The sequence below is a fragment of the Pongo pygmaeus genome, chromosome 5 (assembly GCF_028885625.2).
Source record: "Pongo pygmaeus isolate AG05252 chromosome 5, NHGRI_mPonPyg2-v2.0_pri, whole genome shotgun sequence".
In the NCBI taxonomy this organism is placed as follows: domain Eukaryota; kingdom Metazoa; phylum Chordata; class Mammalia; order Primates; family Hominidae; genus Pongo; species Pongo pygmaeus.
Window position 1 is genome coordinate 35,199,802 of NC_072378.2, and position 26,218 is coordinate 35,226,019.

Genomic DNA, 26,218 nt, shown 5'->3' on the forward strand with positions numbered 1-26,218 from the left:
GGAGGTTGCAGTGAGCCGAGATCACGCCATTGCACTCCAGCTTGGGCAGCAAGAACGAAACTCCATCTCAAAAAAAAAAAAAAAACCCAAGAATTCCTTAATATCATCTAATACCTATTTCATAATCAATTTTCCTGGATTATCTCTAAAATATATATATGTATATATGTATTTTTCTCTTTTTCTTTTTTTTGGTTTTGAGACAGGGTCTCGCTCTCTCACCCAGGCTGGAGTGCAGTGGCACCATCTTGGCTCACTGCAACCTCCATCTCCTGGGTTCAAGTGATTCTTGTGCCTCGGCCTCCTGAGTAGCTGGAATTACAAGTGCCCCACACCACACCTGGCTGATTTTTGTATTTTTAATAGAGATGGGGTTTTGCCGTGTTGGCCAGGCTGGTCTTGAACTCCTGGCCTCAGGTGATCCACCCACCTCAGCCTCCTAAAGTGCTGGAATTACAGGCGTGAACCACTGTGACTGGCCTAAATGCATATTTTTTTACAGAACAATGTGGATCAAAAGAAGTCCATACTTTATATTTGGGTGATAGGCCTTTTAAAGCTCTTATAATTATATCTCACCACACACACATTTTTTAATATACCATTTATTCTTTGTAGGAATGAGGTAATCTTTTCTAAAGAATTTCCCTTGTTTTGCATTCTGGCTGATTGTATCATCAAGGTATCATTGAAAATGTTTCTCATTTAATCTGGTAGATTTAAAGGCTTGCCCTGATTGATTTTGTTTGCTTTTGTTTTCTTGGTAAGAATACTTCCAAGGGGGTGAAAGGTCTCTCTCTGACCTCTTTTCTTTTTTCTTTTTTTTTTTTTTCTTTTTTGAGATGGAGTTTCACTTTTGTCACCCAGGCTGGAGTGCAATGGCATGATCTCCGTTCATTGCAACCTCCACCTCCCTGGTTCAAATGATTCTCCTGCCTCAGCCTCCCAGGTAGCTGGGATTACAGGCCTGTGCCACCAGGCCCAGCTAATTTTTTGTATTTAGTAGAGACGGGGTTTCACCATGTTAGTCAGGCTGGTCTCGAACTCCTGACCTTAGGTGATCCACCTGCCTCGGCCTCCCAAAGTGTGGGGATCACAGGCGCGAGCCACTGAGTGCAATCTCTGGCCTCTTTTCTAAAGGCATTAATCCCATTAATGAGGACTTTTCCTTCATGAGCTAAACACCTTCCAGAGGCCTCATCTCTAAAACTGTCACATTGGGCTATTAGGTTTCAACATATGATGAATTTTGGGGAAACAGAAGCAATCAGACCATAGCACTGAGTAACAATTTAGTGTATGGATATGCCACAGTTGGTTTGTCCATTCACTAGTTGATGGTCATTTTATTTCCATTTTTTGGCTATTATGAATAATGCTGCTGTGAACATTTGTATACAAGTTTTTGTGTGGTCATGTGTGCTTTTCTTCCTCTTGGGTAAATACCTAGTTATGGTATTTAGGGGAGGATTTAACTTTTTCAGAAACTGTCAAACTTTTCCAGAGTGGCTTACCATTTTATATTCTTTTTACATTTTGCATTCTTTTTTTTTTTTTTGAGATGGAGTCTCACTCTGTTGCCCAGGCTAGAGTGCAATGGTGCATCTCAGCTCACTGCAACCTCCGCCTCCTGGGTTCAAGTGATTCTCCTGCCTCAGCCTCCTGAGTAGCTGGGATTACACACACCAACACACCTGGCTGGTTTTTGTATTTTTAGTAGAGACAGAGTTTCACCATGTTGGCCAGGCTGGTCTCGAACTCCTGACCTCAAATGATCCACCCAGCTTGGCCTCCCAAAGTGTTGGGATTACAGGCGTGAGCCACCACACCTGGCCTACATGCTTTTACATGTTACGTGTTTTACATCCTACTTTTTTTTTTTTTTTGAGGCAAGGTTTTGCTTTGTCACCCAGGCTGGAGTGCAGTGGTGCGGTCACGGCTCACTGCAGCCTTGAACTCCTGGGCTCAAGCGATTCTCCCACATCAGACTCCCAAATAGCTGGGGATACAGGCATGTGCCACTGCACCCAATTAATTTTTAAATATTTTGCAGAGATGGGTCTCACCATGTTGCACAGGCTGGTCTTGAACTCCTGGACTCAAGTGATCTTTCCGCCTTGGCCTCTCAAAGTGTTAGGATTACAGACGTGAGCGACTGTGCCTGGCCTTACATCATACATTTACTCTTTATATATGTTTTTTTGTATGTCATACCTTTACAGTCATTATTCTTCTTGATGTTCGTATCTCCCCATCTTTGGCTAGTTAGAGCATTTCCAAGTGAGCTCCTGTGTCCTTTTGACAAGACCCCAGTAATCGTTCTGCTTTTAGATAGAATAAGATGTTTGAGGATTCTTTTATACAACTTTACCCTAGACCTGAACTCAGACATCTCTCCAAGGAGCCCTGATTCCATTTAGTGAGAAATGCTATTTAGAGACTGTTGTCTGCAAAACTGCGTTCATTGAGTTTTCATTGCTTTAAGGCCTTTTCAGTGTCCAATGCTAGGAAAAAGGTATTTTTAAGAAAGAGAAAAATAGGCCGGTCTCAGTGGCTCACGCCTGTAATCCCAGCATTCTGGGAGGCCAAGGCGGGTGGATCACGAGGTCAGGAGATCGAGACCAGCCTGGCCAACATGGTGAAACCCCGTCTCTACTAAAATACAAAAAATTAGCCGGGCATGGTGGCGCGTGCCTGTAGTCCCAGCTGCTCGGGAGGCTGAGGCAGGGGAATTGCTTGAACCCGGGAGGCAGAGGTTGCAGTGAGCCGAGATCGTGCCACTGCACTCCAGCCTGGCAACAGAGTGAGACTCTGTCTCAAAAAAAAAAAAAAAAAAAAAAAGAAAAAAAAGAAAGAGAAAAATAAATCATGATAATATCCTGATATTTCTCTATTCAAATAAAAGAAAAGAGGATTTTGAGATAACTTTCTGGATTTAATAGTGGTTTTTAAATTCATACACTGAGTCATGGCTCCTATCAACAGTAACATAAATGATTTACTTTTTCAAATTTCAGAAAAACAAATATAACTATCAATAACACTACTACTGAATGCAGTATCAGGGTGTGTGTGTGTGTTTTAATCTTGTGAAATATCCCATTAGGGATGTATGGTCAAAATACTGTTTTTGTTTGTGTGTTTGTTTTGTTTTGTTTGAGATGAAGTTTTTCCGCTCTTGTTTTCCAGGCTGGAGTGCAGTGGCACCATCTCGGCTCACTGCAACCTCTGCCTACCGGGTTCAAGTGATTCTCCTGCCTCAGCTTCTTAAGTAGCTGGGATTATGGGCGCCTGCCACCATGCCTGGCTAATTTTTGTACTTTTAGTAGGGATGGGGTTTCACCATGTTGCCCAGGCTTGTCTCGAACTCCTGACCTCAAGTGATCCTCCCGCCTCGGACTTCCAAAATGCTGGGATTACTTGAAATCATTCTTTATATGGTTGAGTAGCAATTTGACATACAGAAAGGTTCATTTATTTGTTTAAGTTTTAGATGGTTTTTAAATTTATTTTTAGCTATGTAAAATTATGCAGCTCTGAAGTTACAACTGTGAAACAAGGCACATTATATGTACTGTATATATATATTTGTATTGTCCCACCTTTTTTCTATACAACATTTAGCATATCTTAAATACTTCTTCTACATTGTTCTTTTCATTTAAAAATACATCCTGGAAGGCCGGGCATACTACATGGTTCACGCCTGTAATCCCAGCAGTTTGGGAGGCCGAGGTGGGTGGATCACGAGGTCAGGAGTTTGAGACCAGTTTGATCAACATGGTGAAACCCTGTCTCTACTAAAAATACAAAAATTAGCTGGGCATGGTGGCACGCGCCTGTAATCCCAGCTACTCAGGAGGCTGAGGCAGGAGAATTGCTTGAACCCAGGAGGTGGAGGTTGCAGTGAGCCGAGATCACGCCACTGCACTCCAGCCTGGGTTGACAGAGCAAGACTCCGTCTCGAAAAAAAAAAATGTGTATATCTATATATCTGTATCTATATCTATATCTATATATATCCTGGAGATCACTCCATAGAAGTGTGAAGAAATATTCTATATTCCTTTTTGTACCTGTAGAATATGCTTATCTTTTGGAGGCAACATAGTTTAGCCAGTTCTCTATTGATGGATATTTGGATTATTTCCAGATTTTTTGTTGTTAAACATGGTTCAGCAATAAATGGCCTTGTTCATAAGTCACTTCATATTTTGCCAGCATAATTTTTTTTTCTTATTCTTTCTTTTTTTACAAGAAAACCAAAGAAGCTGGCTGGGCGCAGTGGCTCATGCCTGTAATCCCAGCACTTTAAAAGGCTGAGGTAGGTGGATTGCCTGAGGTCAGGAGCTTGAAACCAGCATGGCCAACATGGAGAAACCCCATCTTTACTAAAAATACTAAATTAGCCAGGCGTGGTGGCGCATGCCTGTAGTACCAGCTCCTTGGGAGGCTGAGGCAGGAGAATTGCTTGAACCTGTGAGGCAGAGCTTGCAGTGAGCTGAGATTGCACCATTGCTCTCCAGCCTGGGCAACAAGAGCGAAACTCCATCTCAAAAAAAAAAAAAAGAAAACCAAAGAAGCCAAGCCAGCATAATTTAGAAAACACTTTATTGAAATATAATTCACATACCATAACATTCATCCATGTGAAGTATACAATTCAGTGGTTTTTACTGTATTCACTGGGATGTACAACCATGACCACAATCAATTTTAGAACATTTTCATCACCCAAGAGAAACCCCATACATATTAGCAGTCACTCCTCATTCTTCCCTGCCTTAGCCCTAGGCAACCACTTATCTACTGTCTATGTCTATTCTGAACATTTATATAAATGAAATCATATACTGTGGTCTTTTGTGGTTGACTTCTTTCACTTAGCATAATGTTTTCAAGGTTCAGGCATGTTCAAGCATAACCTTAAAAAGGAATAAAGTACTGTTATATACTACAACATGGCTGTTTTAGGTAAATATATACTCATTTGTGTCTGGCTACTTTAGCTTAACATTATGTTTGTGAGAGACATCCATTTTGTTACATATATTTGTAGTTCATTCTTCCTCATTACTATATACCATTCCATTACCTGAATATGCCACAATCCATTCTGTTGTAGATGCTTCTAGTTTCTGGTTCTTCTTCTTTTTTTTTTTTTTTTTGAGACAGAGTCTTGCTCTGTTGCCCAGATTGGAGTGCAGCAATGCGATCTCAGCTCACTGCAACCTCTGCCTCCCAGGTTCAAGCGATTCTTACACCTCAGTCTTCGGAGTAGTTGGGAGTACAGGTGCGTGCCACTGCCATCATACCCAGCTACTTTTTCTGTTTTTTGAGACAGAGTATCGCTATGTCACCCAAGCTGGAGTGCAGTGGCGCGATCTCAGCTCACTGCAACCTCCGCCTCCCAGGTTCAAGTGATTCTTCTGCCTCAGCCTCCCAAGTAGCTGGAACTATAGGCACCTGCCACCATGCCTCGCTAATTTTTTTGTGTGTGTGTGTTTTTAGTAGAGACTGGGTTTCACTGTGTTGGCCAGGCTGGTCTTGAACTCCTGACCTTGTGATTTGCCTGCCTTGGCCTCCCAAAGTGATGGGATTACAGGCGTGAGCTACCGCGCCTGGCCTCCCCTGGCTAATTTTTGTATTTTTAGCGAGACAGGGTTTTGCCATGTTAGCCAGGCTGGTCTCATCCTGGTCTCAGGTGATCCACTTGCCTCAGCCTCCCAAAATGCTGGGATTACAGGCTTGTAGAACTCTTCTCTATGATGACTTTGGTGGTCAATCATGACTCCATGTATTTGCCAAAACCCACAGAGCCAGCCAGGTGCGGTGGCTCACGCCTGTAATCCCAGCACTTTGAGAGGCCGAGGTGGGCAGATCACAAGGTCAGGAGTTCGAGACCAGCCTGGCCAACATGGTGAAACCCCGTCTCTACTAAAAGAAATAAAAAATTAGCCGGGCGTGATGGCGTGCGCCTGTAATCCCAGCTATTCCAGAGGCTGAGGCAGGAGAATTGCTTGAACCTGGGAGGCAGGTGTTGTAGTGAGCCGAGATCACACCACTGCACCCCAGCCTAGGTCACAGAGCAAGACTCTGTCTCGGCAGGGAAAAAAAAAAACCCACAAAGCCATACACCACAAAGAATGAATTTTCCTGCATATAAGTTAAAAATATGTAGTAAAAGAGAATAGTGCTGCTGTGAACCTTCTTGTGTATATATCACACATTTCTGTTTTATATACCTAGCAGTAAAATTGATGGGTTATGGGTTCTGTTTTTGTAAATATTGCTAGATAGTTATTCATAGTGATTGTACTAGTTTTCCCTCTATCATTGCATAAAAGTTCTAGTTGCTCCATATCTGGTATTGTCTATCTTTTCATTTTAATCATCCTGGTGGGTGTGTAGTTGTATCACATTATGGTTTAATTTATATTTTTCTGATGATTGGTTTATTGGAATTTTGGATATTGTCTTTCATAAAGCACTTGTGTAAGTGTTTTGCTCATTTATCTTTGAGTTGTCTTTTTCTTATTAATTTGTAGAAGTTCTTTATATATTCTGAAAACAAGTAGTTGGTTAGATACATGTGTTGCAGATATCTTCTACTCTGTACAGAATACCAAGATACTGATCACTCTTCATTTTTTTTTTTTTTTTTTTTTGAGACGGAGTTTCTCTCTTGTCACTCAGGCTAGAGTGCAATGGTGCAATCTCAGCTCACTGCAACCTCCACCTCCTGGGTTCAAGTGATTCTCCTGCCTCAGCCTCCTGAGTGGCTGGGATTACAGGCGCCTGCCACCACGCCCAGCTAATTTTTGTATTTTTAGTAGAGATGGGGTTTCACCATGTTGGCCAGGCTGGTCTCGAATTCCTGACCTCAGGTGATCCACCCACCTCGGCCTCCCAAAGTGCTGGGATTACAGGCACGAACCACTGCGCCTGGCCCACTCTTAATTTTTTTTTATTATTGAACAGAAATTATTAATTCTGATGTAGTCTAGTGTATCTTTTTTTTTCCACTTTATGGTTAGCAGTTTTGGTATCTTGTTTAAGTTCTTTTTCTATCCTAAGGCAGGAAGAGAGTATCCTATATTTTCTTCTAAAAGTTTTATTGTTTGGCTTTTAACATTTAAATCTCTAGTCCATCTTGGAACTGATTTTTTGTTGTTGTTGTTTGATGAAGGTAAGGCATCAATATTAATTTTTCTCTTTATGGATATCTGCAAACTGACCATGCACCATTTATTGAAAAAACTATTTTTCCCCTGCACTGTCACCTTTGTCATAAATCTAGTGACTCTCAGCATAGCTTTGATTTATGAGTAAGGTTGAGGATCATTTTCTTTTCTTTTGAAACGGAGCCTCACTCTGTCACCAGGCTGGAGTGCAGTGGCATGATCTCGGCTCACTGCAACCTCTGCCTCCCGGGTTCAAGCAATTCTCCTGCCTCAGACTCCCGAGTAGCTGGGACTACAGGTGTGTGCCACCACGCTTAGCTAATTTTTGTATTTTTAGTAGAGATGGGGTTTCACCATGTTGGCCAGGATGGTCTCAATCTCTTGACCTCGTGATCCACCCACCTCCACCTCCCAAAGTGCTGGGATTACAGGCATGAGCCACTGCACCCGGCCTTTTTTCTTTCTTTTTTTTTTTTAGACAGGGTCTCACTCTGTCACTCAGGTTGGAGTTCAGTGTTACGATCACAGCTCATTGCAGTCTAGACTTCCTCAGGCTCAGGTGATCCTCCCGCCTCAGCCTCCCAAGTTGCTGGGACCAAAGGCATGCACCACCGTATCTGGCTAATTTTTTCTATTTTTTGTAGTGACCAGGTCTCACTATGTTGCTGGGCTGAGCTCAAACTCCTAGGCTCAAGTGATGTGCCTGCTTTAGCCTCCCAAAGTGTTAGGATTATAGGCGTGAGCCACTGTGCCCAGCTTTTTTTCTTTTCTTCTTTTTCTTTTTTTTTTTTTTCTGAGACAGGGTCTGACTCTGTCACCCTGGCTTGAGTGCAGTGGCGCAACCTTGGCTCACTGCAGCCTCAATCTCCTGGGCTCAAGTGATCCTCCTATCTCAGCCTCTCAAGTAGCTGGGACTACAGGCATGCACCACCATGACCTGGCTAATTTTTAAATTTTTTTGTAGAGAGTTTTTGTAGAGAGTGCATCTCCCTTTGTTGCCCAGGCTGGTCTCAAACGATCCTCCACCTCAGCCTCCTAAAGTGCTGGGATTACAGGTGTGAGTCACTGTGCCCAGCCTCTTTATGTTTAATATCTATTTGCATTTATTTCTTCTGTGAGCTGTCCATACTTGGTCCCACTTTTATCAGGCTCTTGCTCTTTTTTCTCTCTGGTTTTTGAAGTTCTTTATATATTAGGGATATTAGTTCTTGGTGACATAAATTCCAAATATATATATTTTTTCAGTTTGAATTTTCAGACCTCCTTTTATCTCTTGTAATGAGCAGTGATTTCACCTGCATATCAAGAATTGCTGTTTTCTTCACATCTAGAGGGACTTTGTGTCCTTCATTCCTCTCCTTTTGCCATTTCTGTCCTCTCATTGTGGAAGTGTAGCTATATTCTTTGGGAAGCACAGTTGATCCTTGGATAGCACAAGTTTGAGCTGCATGGGTCCATGCATATGCGGATTTTTTTCAACCAAATGCAGATCAGAATATTGCAGGGTGCCACCCACATGGATAGTCGACTTTTCATATATGCAGGTCCCTCAGGGTTGACTGTGGGATTTGAGCAGATTTTGGTATAGGAGATGGTACTGGGGGCTCCTGGAACTTCACATACCAAGGGATGACTGTATTTGACAGGGTCAAGGTGGGACTGATTTTGAACCTCTTATTCACCTGACTGTACTACTTTTCTTTCCACTACCTTTGCAGAGTATGCTCCATCTTTGAAGATTTTTTTTTTTTTTTTTGACACCAGGTCTTGCTGTCGTGTCTTTGAAGATTTTATGGAAACCCTATGTCTCTTTTCTGTAGTTATACTTCCCCTCGCAGACATTATCTGAATATTTAGATAGTTTGTGGTCTATAAAAAGATTTATCAATTTATTCTTTCTAACAGGAGGGAGATTGTTTCAAGGTCGGCTCTTCCTCTTTTATTCCATTCTTTAAAAAAAATTTCTCATTAAAGAAAGTACTGTCCAGGTGCGGTGGCTCACGCCTGTAATCTCAGCACTTTGGGAGGCCGAGGCGGGCAGATCACCAGGCCAAGAGATTGAGACCATCCTAGCCAACATGGTGAAACCCCGTCTCTACTAAAAATACAAAAATTAGCTGGGCGTGGTGGCGCATGGCTCCCAGCTACTTTGGAGGCTGAGGCAGGAGAATACCTTGAAACCGGGAGGTGAAGATTGCAGGTGGCCGAGATCGCGCCACTGCACTCCAGCCTGGTGACAGAGTGAGACTCCGTCTCAACAAAAAAAAAAAAAAAAAAAAAAAAAAAGTACCGCACCCAAGCACAGTGGCTGGCTCATACCTGTGATCCCAGCTATTTTAGAGGCTGAGATGAGAGGATCACTTGAGGCCAGGAGTTCAAGGCTGCAGTGAGCTGTGATCATGCCGCTGTACTCCAGCTTGGGTAACAGAGCAAGACCCTGTCTCAAAAAAAAAAAAAAAAAAAAAAAAAAAAAGACTACTGTATTATCATTATAAAATAATTTAAACATCTAATATGAAGACTGTGCAGAAAGTCTCCCATGATTCTGATTGTTGGTCTACCTCATTTATTGTAGTGAATATGGCTTTGCCGAAAAGGTAGTGGAAGGGATGTTCATCATTGTCAATTCTATCACCATCAAGATTCACTCCAAGGCCTTCCACGCTTCTTTTGAATTGTGGCAGCTCCAGGGCTATAGTGTCAACCCCAACTGGCAGCAGAGTGACCTTCGCCTTACCCGCATCACTGACCCCCGCCGAGGAGAGGTGACAGCCCCATCATTGTGAAGGGAGAGAATGGGGGAAGATTCAAAGTCGGACTAATTCTTAAAGGATATTATTCCCATTTTGTGGATTTCCTCAAATGTTCCCCATTCCTGGGAACCCAGAGGCCTTTCTGTCCAGTGTTACTGCTACATCCTTTCCTCAATTATGGATCCCCAATTCACTGCTTTTTCTTGGTGGGATCCCAACTGAGAGTGCTGGGAGTCTCTGCCTTGCCAGTCTTTTTTCCTTGGACTTCTTGCTTCTTGGTTAATTTCATTCACAGGATTAAGGGATTTTACTTTCTCTCCTTCCAGGTTTTAACATTTAAGGAAATAACTTGGCAAACACTCCGAATTGAGGCAGATGCTACAGACAATGGTGATCAGGACCCAGTCACCACTCCATTGAGGCTTATTACGAACCAAGGCAGGATCCAAATAGCCCTCAAAAGAAGAGTAAGTGTGTTCTCTGGCCTCATGAAAACTTCCATCTCTTATTCTATGAGACAGCCTGGATTTGGTATTCCCTTATTGTTTGGAATGTTATTGGCCTTGGAATGACAGTTGAAGGGGAAGGCCTGTAAATCAGTGTTGCCCAACATCCTCTAGTAATAGAATGTTTCCACCTTCCTGTTTTCTTAGTTTTGGAAACTGCAATTTTTACCCGTATGTAGGGACACTGACATAGGCACCTGGCGGTTGACTATTGCTTTTTTTTTTTTTAATTAAGGAAACTTTAGTAGTTTTATAAGAAATTGTCTCTCCAAAGTGCTTGATACTTTCACATATAGGAGATTGAAAAGCCGCTTCTGAAACTGATTGGGCAACAGTCACTTTGAAAGTTGGAATGATATGAGGTGATAAACCCCATGTTGTTTGTGGCTTCCTCAGACCAAAGATTGCAATGTGATATCCTCCAAGCTGATGTTCCTGTTGGATGACCTGCTCTGGGTGCTAACTGACTCACAGCTCAAGGCTATGATGAAGTATGCAGAGTCACTGAGTGAAGCCATGGAGAAGTCAGCCCAGCAAAGAAAGAGCCTGGCCCCTGAACCTGTACAGGTTAGAGATAAAACAGACACCCTTGGTGGGGCTAGGGACTCAGTAGGCCAGACCTAACTCATACTAATGTAGGTGGAATCTAGACTTTATTTGGGAAATTTGTCATTTACTTCTGGGTATTCATAGGCTTTGCCTGCACCTCTGATTTTTTATTTATTCTGTTCATTGGGTACCTCCAATGTATTAAGTATACAGTGCTGGCCACTGGAGAAGAAAAATGGAATACACCTCTTGTTCCTGTCCTTGGGGCTCTCACTGTCTTGAAAGGTGGACCATAAATGAGTTATTACAGTATGGTGTGATAAATGCTGTAATAGAATAAACAATATGCCATGAGAGCACAAAGAGGCATCTCACTACATAGGCTGAAAGAGAGCATTTAGGGAAGATGTCCTAGAGGAAGTGTTTTAGCATCAGTCCACTAAGACCTGGTGGGCGAGAGCTGGGAGGGCAATTCAGAACTATGAACTGTATTCCAGCAGTTAGACTAATTATAATTAGGCAGTTGGATTTTGGGTTATATAATTGAAACAGACCTAAGTGAGCTACTAGGCCAACAGTTATGAGCGGGAAGGAACATCTTGCTAAACTGTGGTATTCTTCAGGCTGGACCAAAGCTTAAAGAAAGCCTACAAAGGATCTTTTCAGGGTCTGGACTTCCTGTTTCTCTCTCTGTCACATGTAGATCACCCCACCAGCTCCCAGTGCCCAGCAGTCCTGGGCCCAGGCATTTGGTGACAGCCAGGGCAACAGCAACAGCAGCAGCAGCCGCCTCAGCCAGTACTTTGAGAAATTTGATGTGAAAGAGTCCTCCTACCATCTGCTCATCTCTCGCCTGGACCTGCACATTTGTGATGATAGCCAGTCCCGAGAGCCAGGTACCCCATGAGGCCTGAGCCTGGGCTGGGTGGTCCACGTCACTGTCTAGCTCTGGGCAGAGCCTGGGGATGAAGGCTCTTTTCCGAAGATATTGTGGAGTACTTTGGTTGGCTTCCCTTAATCACAGGCATTCCTTGGGCCTCAGCCCTCCTGTGGTAGCCCTATTTGTTTGAGGCAGTGCTGTTCAGCCTTTAGGGTACAGTAGAACCACATGTCATACTTAATAAAATACAGATGTTGGGCCTCTCCCCAAACACCTCTAAATTAGAGTCTTCAGTGGTAGAGTTCAAGCAGTGTAAACTTTTTTTTCCCCTCACCAAAGTTCCTTAGGCAATCCTGATGCTTATCAGAGGTTGAAAACGACTAGGGTGAGATTTTAGGAAAGTAAATTCAACTATAGGAAACCTCAGAATTTTTAGATTTGGGTCAGTTTAAATATTTATTGTATGTAAATGTTCTCTTCCCAAGCAAGGTTTTGTTGTAATCTCGACATACTTAGAACAACTGCCATTATATATGTGTTTGTATTTATTCAGAATGAAAAAGACTAATTGACTCATTGCTTTCCTTTATGAGCCCTGGGGAAACCACTTAACCTTCGGCTTAACCTGTTTGAGTTTCCACATTCGTGAAATTGAGTTAAATGATGTCTCACTCATTACCTCAAAAGTTGTTGTCAGGCTCAAATGAGCCAATAGGCTGAATTTGGAGGACCTTGATTATAGGCTAATATTAAGTTTTATTACCCTGCTGCTTGTTTCTTCAAAACTATCTTTGTGTTTCCTTTAAACTCTCCTTTGCCATCAGCTCTTGGTTTTTGATGCTTATATATGGTATTAAATAGATTTTTCTCTTGCTGGCTTATCTTCTCTGAAGGCTTTGTTTACCTTATAATAAGATCTAGATTCACTGGCCAGGCACAGTGGCTCATGCCTGTAATCTTAATACTTTGGGAGGCTGAGGTGAGAGGATTGCTCGAGCTTAGGAGTTTGAGACCAGCCTGGGCAACATGGCGAAACCTGTCTCTACAAAAAATTTAAAAATTAGCCAGAGATCAGCTGCAGTGGGCTCACGCCTATAGTCCTATCACTTTGGGAGGCTGAGGTGGGAGGATCACTTAAGCCCGGGAGTTTGAGACCAGCCTGGGCAATATAGTGAGACTCCATCTCTTAAAAAAAAATTAGCCAGGTGTGGTGGTATGTCCCTGTAGTTCTAGCTACTCAGGAGGCTAAGGTGGGAGAACTGCTTGAGCCCAGGAGCTCGAGGTTGCAGTGAGCCATGATTTGTGCCACTACACTCCAGCCTGGGTGACACAGTGAGACCCTGTTTCAAAAAAAAAAATAATCTTGAAGTGATTTCAACCCTCCTCTACTCTCATTCTGAAAGGAAAGAAGGGAGCAATGACAGTGCAAAGATTGTTTTTGCCACCACAGGAAATAATTTGCCACTCACTCATTTTGGAAGTTTGTTACTAAAACAAGTATTATTTTGTTTAGTTATTTCTTCCAAGTGTTACCTAAAGGCTTTGGGTATTTTTTGGTTTTATTGTTTGTTTAGATTTTGTTTTTAATCCTTTCAGAAGTCCTAATTAAGAGTACATGATTCACAGTTTCATCCTGTTGCTTGATGACGGATGTTTAGTACTATTCTCTTCAAGTGCCAGAGTTCTGTAATCCATACTAAGATGTGAATGACTGTAGCTTTACCATTCATTTATTAAACTATATTGATCTTTTTGGTGGAATTTAAGGAAGTTTTAGATAAGACATTTTATTTTATTTTTACAACGCAATTATTTATTTTACAAGGAGATTCTGTACATCAGGGAGGCTTCTTGAAGTACAGTACACCAGGCTTTCATTTCTTCTTTACATTATGATTGTGAGTTTCCATATAAGTTGGTACTTACATGGAAAGGGAACACAAAATCCATTTTTATATACATAAAACAAACACCCAAAGAGACTTGACCCCCAAAATGTCGTTTCACTTGAAAAGAACATGAATGAGATGAAAGATGAACCAGATTACTTGGTGACACACACAGAAGGCAAACAAGTAGCTCAGGAAATCAAATCCTGTTTCAAGCTTGGCACCTTAAGGGTAAGAAAGGTAGTGAAAGAAGGGTTTGAAAATATCATCTCAAGCCACAAAAAATGCTGGCAGAAGACAGTCTCCAAACCAATAAGATAGAATGGTTAGAAGAAGTCAAGTTAGAGTTATTGCGTGGCTACCTTATATCCAGACCTCTAATAGACTGAGTGGAATTGTCACTTCTTTTCCCTCAGTTATCCCAAGTGTTAGTAAACTTCAAGGAGACTGGGCACGATGACTTACACCTGCAATCTCAGAACTTTGGGAGGCCAAGATGGGCAGATTCCTTGAGCCCAGGTGTTCAAGACCAGCCTGGGCAACATCGCAAAACCTCATCTCTAAAAAACCACAAAAATCAGCTGGACGTGGTGGCACACGCCCGTAGTCCCAGCCACTCAGACTGAAGCAGGAGGATCGCTTCAACCCGGGAGACAGAGGTTGCTCTGAGCCAAGATTGTGTCACTGCACTCCAGCATGGGCGACAGAGCGAGACCCCATCTCCAAAAACAAATCAGAACCAAACAAAAAACTTCAAGGAAGGCCGGGCATGGTGGCTCATGCCTGTAATCCCAGCACTTTGGGAAGCCAAGGCGGGTGGATCACCTGAGGTCAGGAGTTTGAGACCAGCCTGACCAACATGGAGAAACCCCGTCTCTACTAAAAATACAAAATTAGCTGGGCGTGGTGGCACATGCCTGTAATCCCAGCTACTCAGGAGGCTGAGGCAGGAGAATTGCTTGAACCCGGGAGGCGGAGGTTGCAGTGAGCCAAGATTGCGCCATTGCACTCCAGCCTGGGCAACAAGAGCAAAACTCCGTCTAGATAGACATTTTAAAATATGGGAATAATTCTCAGCCTACCATACCCAGGTGTGGTATAGGGGCAGAGATCAGGGAGAGTTCTTGTAACTCTTTCTCTGGGATTTGGGGAGAAAGGGGAAGGGAGAACTAGGTAATATAGAAAGGGCTTTAAGATTTTCTGAAGTTGTTCTGTCCAATATAGTAGCCACTAACCATGTGTGACTACTGGACACTTGAAATGTGGCTGATTCAAATTGAGATGTTCTATAAATGTAAAATACACATTGGATTTCGAAGATATGTGTCAGGTCCATGACTACGCCAAATGTCCTGCCCAGGGTTAGGTTCTAGCCCATGCTGAGGTTGAGGGGAGTGGGTGGATGGGCAGATAGCTGAAAGAGCACTCGGTCGGGGGGGGGCACTGTGGGGGGGTAGGCAGGTGAAATATACTTTTATTTAGCAGCTCCCTCATCAACAGCTCTCTCACACTGGCCCGGCTGCTTGTCCGGGTGCTTGCATACATAAAGCTGCGCGGGTGGCTCTCCCTTACCTTCAAAGTCAGCAGCTTAACTCTTTCCCTCTGGGCACAACCCAGTTCCTGGCTCTCCCTTGCCTGTCTGCCAGACGGCCAGTCTCCCTTACAGGGGTCAGTAGCTTCACTCTCTCTGGGCACCAGCGCCTGCACAAGAGTTGTGCCATGCTGTGATGGCCGTGCCATCCAAGCTGAGCCCCAAGAGCATAGCATCAGCAGGGCAGTTATACCTTTTACAGACAATAGTAGTACAGGGCCAAGGGATGACCTTCCTATGTTATGGCTACATGGCTGTGATAACAGGTGGAGTTATATGCCTGTGCTCTAAACTTGCTGAGTCATGCAGGCCTGGACATCTGCCTAGGCATATTCCTTGACCAAAGCACATCCATGTACTTTACAATATGGTACCAAAAAAGGAGTGTAAACCACCTCAATAATTATTTTCATGTTGATTGCATGTTGAAATAACATTTGGGTATATTGGTTTAAATACATATTATTGGCCAGGCACGGTGGCTCACGCCTATAATCCCAGCAGTTTGGGAGGCCAAGGCGGGTGGATCACCTGAGGTCAGGAGTTTGAGACTAGCCTGGCCAACATGGTGAAACCCCGTTTCTACTTAAAAAAAAAAAAAAAAAAAAAAAATTAGCCCAGTGTGGTGGCAGGCGCCTGTAATCCCAGCTACACGGGAGGCTGAGGCAGGAGAATTGCTTGAACCCAGGAGGTGGAGGTTGCAGTGAGCCAAGATCGCACCATCACACTCCAGCCTGGGGCGCAAGAGCAAGACTTTGTCTCAAAAAAAAATAAATAAATAAAAATAAATAAGTATTATTACAATTAATTTCACTTTTTATTTTTATTTTTTTGAGACAGAGTCTCGCTCTGTCGCCCAGGCTGGAGTGCAGTGGCACAATCTTGGCTCACTGCAAGCTCCGCCTCCCGGGTTCATGCCATTCTCCTGCCTCAGCCTCGCGAGTAGCTGGGACTACAGGCGCCTGCCATCATGCCCGGCTAATTTTTTTGTATTTTTAATAGAGATGCAGTTTCACCGTATGAACCAGGATGGTCTCGATCCCCTGACCTCGTGATCCGCCTCGGCCTCCCAAAGTGCTGGGATTATAGGCGTGAGCCACCGCGCCCGGCTAATTTCACTTTTTAAATACTGCTTTCATATTGCTATTAGAAAATTTAAAATTTCTTGTGTAATTATATTGTTGTTGTCGTTGTTGCTTTTGTTTGTTTTGTTTTGTTTTACAATAGAGGCTCACTACATTCCCCAGGCTGGTCTCTTAACTCCTGGGCTCAAATGATCTTCTCACCTAAGCCGCCTGGGTAGCTGGGACTATAGGCACATGCCACCAAGTCCAGCTCACATTATTTTTATTTTATTATTTTTTTTGATTCTCACACCTCAGCCTCCCGAGTAGTTGGGATTACAGGCGCCCACCACCACGCCTGGTTGATTTTTTGTATTTTCAGTAGCGATGGGGTTTCACTATGTTGGCCAGGCTGGTCTTGAACTCCTGACCTCAAGTGATCCGCCCACTTCAGCCTCCCAAAGTGTTGGGATTACAGGCGTGAGCCACCGTGCCCAGCCCCAGTCTATATTTCTATTAGATATCATTACTTTAGAATTATCTGTCCAATATGGTATTAAATTGCCACATGCAGCTATTTAAATTAAAATGAAAATTACAATTAAAAGTTCATTTTCATTTTAATTAAAATTAAAATTAGTTCTTTGTTTGCTGTAGCCACATTTCAATTGCTCAGTATAGTCTGTAAGCCATAGAACACCTCCATCATCACAGAAAGTTCTTTGGACAGTGCAGCTCTAGAGACCACTTGAAGGCCACATCTGCTGCTTTTTTAAAATTAAGGGGTATGATAGCCTGGATGTTGGAGCTGCTAACATGCTCACCTATCCCTGGGTGTTAGAGGTGAAATGATTGGAAACTGGATGGGTCATTGGGGTCAGCACTATCTTGAGGTGGGACAGCACTGTCTTTTAAAATCAAACTGGATGGCAAAGATAGAAATAAGGCTTCCCCCAGAAAATAAAAAAAGAAAAAAAATCAAACTGGAGCTCACATTTCAGGCTTCTGAGAGAAGACTGGTGATTGATGGGGAAGAGAGTACCACCTGCTTTTTAACTGTTTTCTCTTAGGGTAAAGCCTGTTAGCCAAAAACTTTCCTTATTTCTCTTTTTTAAGGGCAGGCTATTCTCTTCCCACTAGTTCACTAGAGAATTTTAGTCATTTATATACACTATTTACCATTTATATCTCATATATGGTTATGTGTTTACAATTAGATATGTTGATAATTGTTAATTATATTTGATTCCAATTCTACACCCTACTATAATAAGCTCATTCCATGTAGTTTATTGTTCTTTTAGCTCTAAGCAACTCCAGCAGAGGAAGCATGGTTGTGGAACCTTCTTCTTCCAGTAGCCTAGGTCATGCATTTTCAGCTGAGATAATATCACCCCAAACAGGTGAAAATTGGCTCTTTTCTTTTAGGCTGTATTGAGATACAATCTCACACCATACAATTCATCCATTTACAATATATAACTCAGTGTTTTGTGATATATTCATAGGGTTGTACAACCACCTCAGTAATCTAATTTTAGAACATTTTTGTTTCCCCTAAAAGAAACCATGTATCCATTTGCTGTCACTCCCCATTTCGAATCCCTAAGCAACCACTAATCTATTTTTGATATTTGCCTATTCTGGAAATTAAAAATTGGTTCCGGGGGTGCGGTGGGGATCTTAGATATAACGATCATCTGTGGCCCTCTAAAGCTTAACCCAGCCAGGCATGGTGGCTCACACCTGTAATCCCAGCACTTTGGGAGGCCAAGATGGAAGATTGCTTGAGCCCGGGAGTTCTATTTTTTTTTTTAATTAAAAAGTAAAAGTTTAACCTGACAAAATTTATTCCTTAGTACTTAATTTATCTCATTGAGCAGCATTGACAGTGAGTTCATGGAAGATACACAAAATGTGTGGAAGATCAGTGTTACAAACTATGACAAATAGATGGCTGTGGTTAGAGGACTTTCTCTCAATCAGTTGCTCCATCTCAGAGTTATATGGTGAGAGGTGGCCTGCAACTGCCTGTTGCCTGCCATTGGCTGCTTTGCTAGTGTTACTTATGTTTGATCCTCAGTACTTTTGTGATTTGAACTTTGAGTATTAAATGAAAATAGTTTATTTTAAAATTTTATTTATTTATTTTTTTGAAACAGGGTCTTGTTCTGTCGCCCAGTCTGGAGTGTCATGGCATGATCATAGTTCACTGAAGCCTCAACTTCCCAGACTCAAATGATCCTCCCACCTCAGCCTCCCAAGTAGTTGGGACTACAGGCATGTGTCACCACACCTGGCTAATTTTTGTATTTGTTGTAGAGATGAGGTCTTGCTGTGTTACCAGGGCTGGTCTTGAACTCCTGAGCCCAAGCGATCCTTCTGCCTCGGCCTCCCAAAATGTTGGGATTATGGGTGTGAGCCACCGTGCCTGGCCTATGTTATTTTATTTTTTTTCCCACATGTCTATATACAATTCAGAAAATAGTTTATGTTTTATTATTTAATTCTGTAAAAGTTATTCAATTCATCATTACGTTAATCAAGTGCTGAAAAAATGTTGACACTATCTGAATGAGTAATAGTTTAAAAGTTATTTTCTTTTTTCTTTTTAATTTTTATGGGTGATAGTTTATATGTTTATGGGATACATGAGATATTTTCATGCAGGCATATAATACATAATAATCGCATCACAGTAAATCGGTTATCTATCACCTCAAGCATTTATCATTTATTTGTGTTACAAACATTCTAATTTTACTTTTAGTTATTTTTAAATGTACAATAAATTATTGTTGACTTAGGTTGCTTCCAAATCTTGGCTATTATGAATAGTGCTGCAGTAAACATGAGAGTGCAAATATCTCTTGGGCATACTGATTTCATTTTCTTTGGATAAATATCCAGTAGTGGGATTGCTGGATCATATGGTAGTTCTATCGTTAGTTTTTTGAGGAACTTCCATACTGTTCTCCATAGTAGTTATACTAATTTACATTCCCACCAACAGTGTGCAGGGGTTCCCTTTTCTCTACATCTTTGCCACCTTCATTTTTGCCTGTCTTTTGGATAAAAGCCATTTTTACTGGGGTAAGATGATATCTCATTGTAGTTTTATTTTGTTTCTGTTTTTGTTTTTTTTTGAGATGGAGTCTCGCTCCGTTGCCCAGGCTGGAGTGCAGTGGCGCGATCTCTGCTCACTGCAAGCTCCGCCTCCCAGGTTCACGCCATTCTCCTGCCTCAGCCTCCTGAGTAGCTGGGACTACAGGCGCCCGCCACCACGCCCAGCTAATTTTTTTTGTATTTTTAGTAGAGACGGGGTTTCACCGTGTTAGCCAGGATGGTCTCGATCTCCTGACCTTGTGATCCACCCACCTTGGCCTCCCAAAGTGCTGGGATTACAGGCATGAGCCACCACACCCGGCCTGGTTTGTTTTTGAGACAGAGTCTTGCTGTGTTGCCCAGGCTGGAGTGCAGTGGCAGGATGTCAGCTTACTGCAACCTCTGCCTCTGGGGTTCAAGCAATTCTCATGCCTCACCCTCCTGAGTAGCTGGGATTACAGGCACTTGTGACCATAACAGACTAATTTTTGTATTTTTAGTAAAGACAGGATTTCACCATGATGGCTAGGCTGGTCTCGAACTCCTGGTTTCAAGTGATCTGCCCGCCTCAGCTTCCCAAAGTGCTAGGATTACAGGCATGAGCCACTGTACCCACCCTCATTGTAGTTTTGATTTTCATTTCTCTAATGATCCATGATATTGAGCACTTTTTCATATGCCTGTTTGCCATTTGTATGTCTTCCTTTGATAAATGTCTATTCAGGTCTTTTGCCCATTTTTAATTGGATTATTAGATTTTTTTTCCTGTTAAGTTCCTTATTTATTCTGGTTATTAATCCCTTGCCAGATGAATAGTTTGCAAATGTTTTCTCCCATTCTGTGGGTTGTCTCTTCACTTTGCTGATTGCTTCTTTTTCTGTGCAGAGGCTTTTTAACTTAATGTCATCCCATTTGTCCATTTTTGCCATGGTTGCTTGTACCTTGGGAGCATTACTCAATTTTTCTTGTAGTAGTTTCGTAGTTTGAGGTCTTAGACTTAAGTCTTTAATCCATTTTGATTTGATTTTCGTATATGGCAAGAGATAGGGGTCTAGTTTCATTCTTCTACATATGGATATCCAGTTTTCCTAGAACCATTTATTGAAAAGACCATCCTTTTCCCAATGTATGTTCTTAGTACCTTTGTCAGTAATGAGTTCACTGTAGATGTAGATGTATGGATTTGTTTCTGAGTTCTTTATTTTGTTCCATTGGTCTATATGTCTGTTTTTATGCCATGCTGTTTTGGTTATAGCACAGTAGTATAATTTGAAGTCAGGTAACATGATTCCTCCAGTTTTGTTCTCTTTGCTCAGCTGGCTTTGGCTATTCTGTTTTTTTGTTTGTTTTTTGTGGTTCCTTATACATTTTAGGATTATTGTTCCCATTTCTGCAAAGAATATCATTGGTATCTGTTTTTGTTTTGAGACAGGGTCTTGCTCTGTTGCCCAGGCTGAATTGCAGTGGTACAATCATGGCTCACTGCAGCCTCAACCTCCTGGGCTCAAGTGATCCTTCCACTTCAGCCTCCTGAATAACTGGGACTATAAGTGCACACCACCATGCCTGGCTAATTTTTAAATTATTATTATTATTATTTTTTGAGACGGAGTCTTGCTCTGCCACCCAGGCTGAAGTGCAGCGGCGCAATCTTGGCTCACTGCAAGCTCTGCCTCCCAGGTTCACACCATTCTCCTGCCTCAGCCTCCCGAGTAGCTGGGACTACAGGCACCCGCCACCACGCCTGGCTAATTTTTTGTATTTTTTAGTAGAGACGGGGTTTCACCATGTTAGCCAGGATGGTGTCGATCTCCTGACCTTGTGATCCACCCGCCTCGGCCTCCCAAAGTGCTAGGATTACCGGCATGAGCCACCGCGCCCGGCCTAATTTTTAAATTTTTTATAGAAATGAAGTCTTCCTATGTCACCCAGTCTGGAGTCATTGGTATTTTGATAGGGATTGCATTGAATCTGTAGATTGCTGGGGTGGTATAGACAATATTGATTCTCTAATCCATGAACATGGAATATCTTTCCATTTTTTTGTGTCCACTTCAATTTCTTTTCCCTCCCCTCCCCTCCCCTCCCCTCCCCTCCCCTCCCCTCCCCTCCCCTCCCCTCCCCTCCCCTCTCCTCCCCTCACCTCCCCTCTCCTCCCCTCCCCTCCCTTTCCCTTCCCTTCCCTCCTTACTTCTTTCCTTGCTTCCGTTTTTTTTGAGACAGAGCCTTGCTGTGTCACCCAGGCTGGAGTGCAGTGGTGCAATCTCAGCTCACTGCATCCTCCACTTCCCAGGTTCAAGCGATTCTCCTGCCTCAGCCTCTGGAGTAGCCGAGAATACAGATACCCACCACCATGCCTGGCTAATTTTTGTATTTTTAGTAGAGATGGGGTTTCACCATGTTGTCCAGGCTGGTCTCGAATTCTTGACCTCAAGTGATCCACCTGCCTCGGCCTCCCAAAGTACTGGAATTACAGGCATGAGCCCAGCCCTCCTCAGTTTCTTGCATCAGTGTTTTATAGTTTTTGTTATAGAGATCTTTCACTTCTCTGGTTAAGCTTATTCCTATAAACTTAGGAATTGTAAATGGGGTTACTCTGTTGATTTCTTTTTCAGATTGTTTGCTGTTGGCATGTTGAAATGCTACTGATTTTTGTGTATTGATTTTATATCCTGCAACTTTACTGAATTTGTTTATTGGTTCTAATAGTTTTTTGGTGGAGACTTTAGATTTTTTCAAATATAAGAGATCATATCATCTGCAAACAAGGATAATTTGACTTCTTCCTTTCCAATTTGGACACTCTTTAGTCTTTCTGTTGTCTGACTGCTCTAGCTAGGACTTCCAGTACTATGTTGAATAACAGTGGTGAAAGTGGGCAATCCTTATCTTGTTCCAAATATTAGAGGAAAGGCTTTCAGTTTTCCCCCATTGAGTATGATAATAGGTACAGGTCTGTTGTATATACATTTTATTATGTTGAGTTATGTTCCTTCCATACAGTTTTTTGAAGGTTTTTGTCATGAGGGATGTTGAATTTTATCAAGTGCTTTTTCAGTGTCAGGTAAAATGATCATATATTTTTGTTCTTCATTCTGTGATATGTTGTATTTTATAGATTGATTTGCATATTTGGATCATTCTTGAATCCCTGGGATAAATCCCTGTTGGTCAGGATGTATGGTCTTTTTAATGTGTGGTTGAATTCCATTTGCTAGTATTTTTTTGAGGATTTTTGCATCAGTGTTCATCAGGAAGATCGGCCTGTAGTTTTCTGTTTTCTTTTTCTTTTTTTTTTTTCCAAGAACACTTTCATGTAGGAAGTTTTCTTTTTGATGTGTCTTTGTCTGATTTTGTTATCAGGGCATACTGGCTTCATAGAATGATTCTGGAAATATTCCTCCTCTATTTTTTGGAATAGTTTGAATAGGATAGGTATTAGTTCTTCTTTAAATGTTTGGTAAAATTCAGCAGTGAAGCTATTGGGTCCTGGGCTTTTCTTCGCTGGGAGACTTTTTATTATACCTTTGATCTCATTACTTGTTATTATCTATTTGGGTTTTGGATTTCTTCATGGTTTGATCTTGGTAGGCTGTATATAGCTAAGCATTTATCCTTTTCTTCTAGATTTTCCAATTTATTGCTCATGGTAGTCTCTACTGATTTTTTGAATTTCTGCAGTATTGGTTATAGTGTCTCCTTTTTCATCTCTGATTTTATTTATTTGGGTCTTCTCTCTTTTTTCTTAGTCTGGGGAAAAGTTTGTCAATTTTGTTTATCTTTTCAAAAAAACTTTTCGTTTTGTTGATCTTTTCTATTGTTTTTGTTCCAATTTCATTTATTTCTGCTTGATCTTTAGTATTTATTATTATTTATTTTCTTCTATTAATTTTGGATTTGGTTTGTCCTTGCTTTTCTAGTTCTTTAAGATATACCATGAGGTTATTTACTCGAAATTTTTCTACTTTTCTTTTTTTCCTTTCTTTCTTTCTTTCTTTTTTTTTTTTTTTGAGATAGCCTCACTCTGTCACCCAGGCTGGATGCAGTGGCATAATCTCGGCTTACTGCATCCTCTGCCTCCTGGGCTCAGATGATCCTCCAACCTCAGCCTCCCAAGTAGCTGAGACTACAGGCATGCACTACCATGCCAGGCTAATTTTTTTTTTTTTTTGGTAGAGATGAGGTTTTGCCATGTTGCCCAGGCCTGTCTTGAACTCCTGGACTCAAGGGATCTGCCGAACTCCTGGACTCAAGGGATCTGCCGAACTCCTGGACTCAAGGGATCTGCCTGCCTTGGCCTCCCAAAATGCTAGGATTATAGGCTTGAGCCCGGGAGATAGAGGCTGCAGTGAGCTGTGATTGCACCAGTGCACTCCAGCCCAGGCAACAGAGCAAGACCCTGTCTCAAAAATGAATGAATGAATGAATGAATGAATAAATAAATAAATAAATAAATAAATAAATAAATAAATCAGGGCCGGGTGCGGTCACTCATGGCTGTAATCCCAACACTTTGGGAGGCTGAGTGGGGCAGATTACTTGAGGTCAGGAGTTCAAGACCAGCCTGGCTAACATGGCGAAGTCCTGTTTCTACTAAAAATACAAAAATTAGTCTGGCATGGTGGCAGGCACCTGTAATCCCAGCTACTTGGGAGGCTGAGGCAGGAGAATCACTTGAACCCGGGAGGTGGAGGTTGCAGTGAGCCAAGATTGCACCATTGCACTCCAGCCTGGGCGACAGAGTGAGACTCGGTCTCAAAAAAAAAAAAAATACATATATATACATATATAGCTATTCCGTCTCTTTTTTTAGTTTTAATTTGAATGGAATACCTTTTTCCATCCCTTTATTTTTCAGTCTATTTGTGTCTTTGTAGGTGAAGTGTGTTTCTTGCAGAGTACCGATCATTGGGTTTTGTTTTTTAATGCATTCAGCCATTCTGTGTCTTTTGATTGGAGTGTTTAGTCTATTTATATTCAACATTATTATTGATAAGTAAGGACTTGTTCCTGTCATTTAATTTGTTTTCTGGCCTTCTTTTCCTTCTTACTTTCTTTCCTGTCTTCCTTTCTGTGAAGGCGATTTCCTCTAGTGCTACATTTTAATTTCTTGCTTTTTATTTTTATTTTTTGGTGTGTCTGTGGTAGATTTTTTCTTTTTCTTTTTTTTGTTTTTAGAGACAAAGTCTTGCTCTGTCACCCAGGTTGGAGTGCAGTGGCGTGATCTTAGCTCACTGCAACCTCCGCCTCCTGGATTCAAGCAATTCTTGTGCCTCAGCCTCCTGAGTAGCTGGGATTACAGGCATGCACCACTGCACCCGGCTAATTTTTGTATTTTCAGTAGAGACGGGGTTTCGCCATGTTGGCCAGGCTGGTCTCAAACTCCTGGCATCAAGTGATCCACCTGTCTTGGCCTTCCAAAGGACTACAGGCATGTACCACCACAACTGGCTAATTACAGGCGTGAGCCACTGTGCCCAGCCAGTTTTATTTTTATTTGAAATTACCATGAGGCTTACAAATAACATCTTATACCCCATTATTTTAAACCGATGACAACTTAACACTGATTACAAAAACAAACCAACTAACAAACAAGCAAAGAGGAAATTAACAAAAACTCTAATTTCATCTCCCTGGTTTTTAACTTTTTGTTGTTTTTCTGTATATTTTATTATACTGTCTATGTCTTGAAAAGTTGTTGTAGTTATTTTTGATAGGCTTGTCTTTTAGTCTTTCTATTCAAGATATGAGTAGTTCATACACCATAATCACAGGGTTATAATATTCTGTGTTTATCTCTGTAATTATTATTTCCAGTGAGTTTTATACCATCAGATGATTTCTTATTGCTCGTTAACGTCCTTTTCTTTCAGATTGAAGAACTCCCTTTAGCATTTCTTATAGGACACATCTGGTGTTGATGAAATCCGGTTTGTTTGCGAAAGTATTTCTCCTTCATGTTTGAAGCATATTTTCACGGATATACTATTCTAGAATAAAAGTTTTCTCCTGGTCCTGTGCGGTGGCTCATGCCTTTAAACCCAGCACTTTGGGAGGCTGAGGCAGGCGGATCACCTGAGTTTGGGAATTCGAGACCAGCCTGACCAACACGGAGAAACTCTGTCTCTACTAAAAGAAATACACAATTAGCCAGGCATGGTGGTGAATTCCTGTAATCCCAGCTACTCAGGAGGCTGAGGCAGGAGAATCGCTTTGAACCTGGGAGGTGGAGGTTGTGGTGAGCCAAGATTGTGCCACTGCACTCCAGCCTGGGCGACAAGAGCAAAACTCGGTCTCAAAAAAAAAAAAAAAAGTTGTTTCCCTTCATCACTTTAAATATGTCATGCCTCTCTCTCCTAGCAGACTGAGAAGTCTGCTGCCAGACATATTGACGCTCCTTTGAATGTTATTTCTTTTCTCTTGCAGCTTTTAGGATCGTTTCTCTATCCTTGACTTTTGGGAGTTTGTTTATTAAATGCCTTGAGATAGTCTTCTCTGGATTAAATTTGCTTGTATTCTATAATCCTCTTGTACTTGGATATTGGTATCTTCTCTAGGTTTGGAAAATTCTCTCTTATTATCCCTTTGAATGAACTTTCTACCCCAATGTTTCTTTCTACCTCCTCCTTAAGGCCAATAATTCTTAGATTTGCCCTTTTGAGGCTATTTTCTGGATCTTGTAGGTATGCTTCAT

The 26,218-nt window shown here is 41.9% G+C and overlaps 1 protein-coding gene across 4 annotated transcripts in view; it reads left to right on the top strand.

The window, feature by feature from the left end:
- The window catches only part of BLTP3A (bridge-like lipid transfer protein family member 3A), a 93,308-nt gene that overhangs the window by 39,390 nt on the left and 27,700 nt on the right, over nt 1-26,218 (top strand). For 3 of the 4 annotated variants that reach the window (XM_063666143.1, XM_054490955.2, XM_054490953.2), the window contains 4 exons: nt 9,760-9,949; nt 10,264-10,404; nt 10,840-11,010; nt 11,696-11,888. In XM_063666143.1, coding sequence (XP_063522213.1) covers nt 9,760-9,949; nt 10,264-10,404; nt 10,840-11,010; nt 11,696-11,888 — 695 coding nt within the window. Of the gene's footprint in view, nt 1-5,179; nt 5,294-9,759; nt 9,950-10,263; nt 10,405-10,839; nt 11,011-11,695; nt 11,889-26,218 lie in introns of those variants that run through there. The other variant, XM_063666144.1, reaches the window with a different exon arrangement.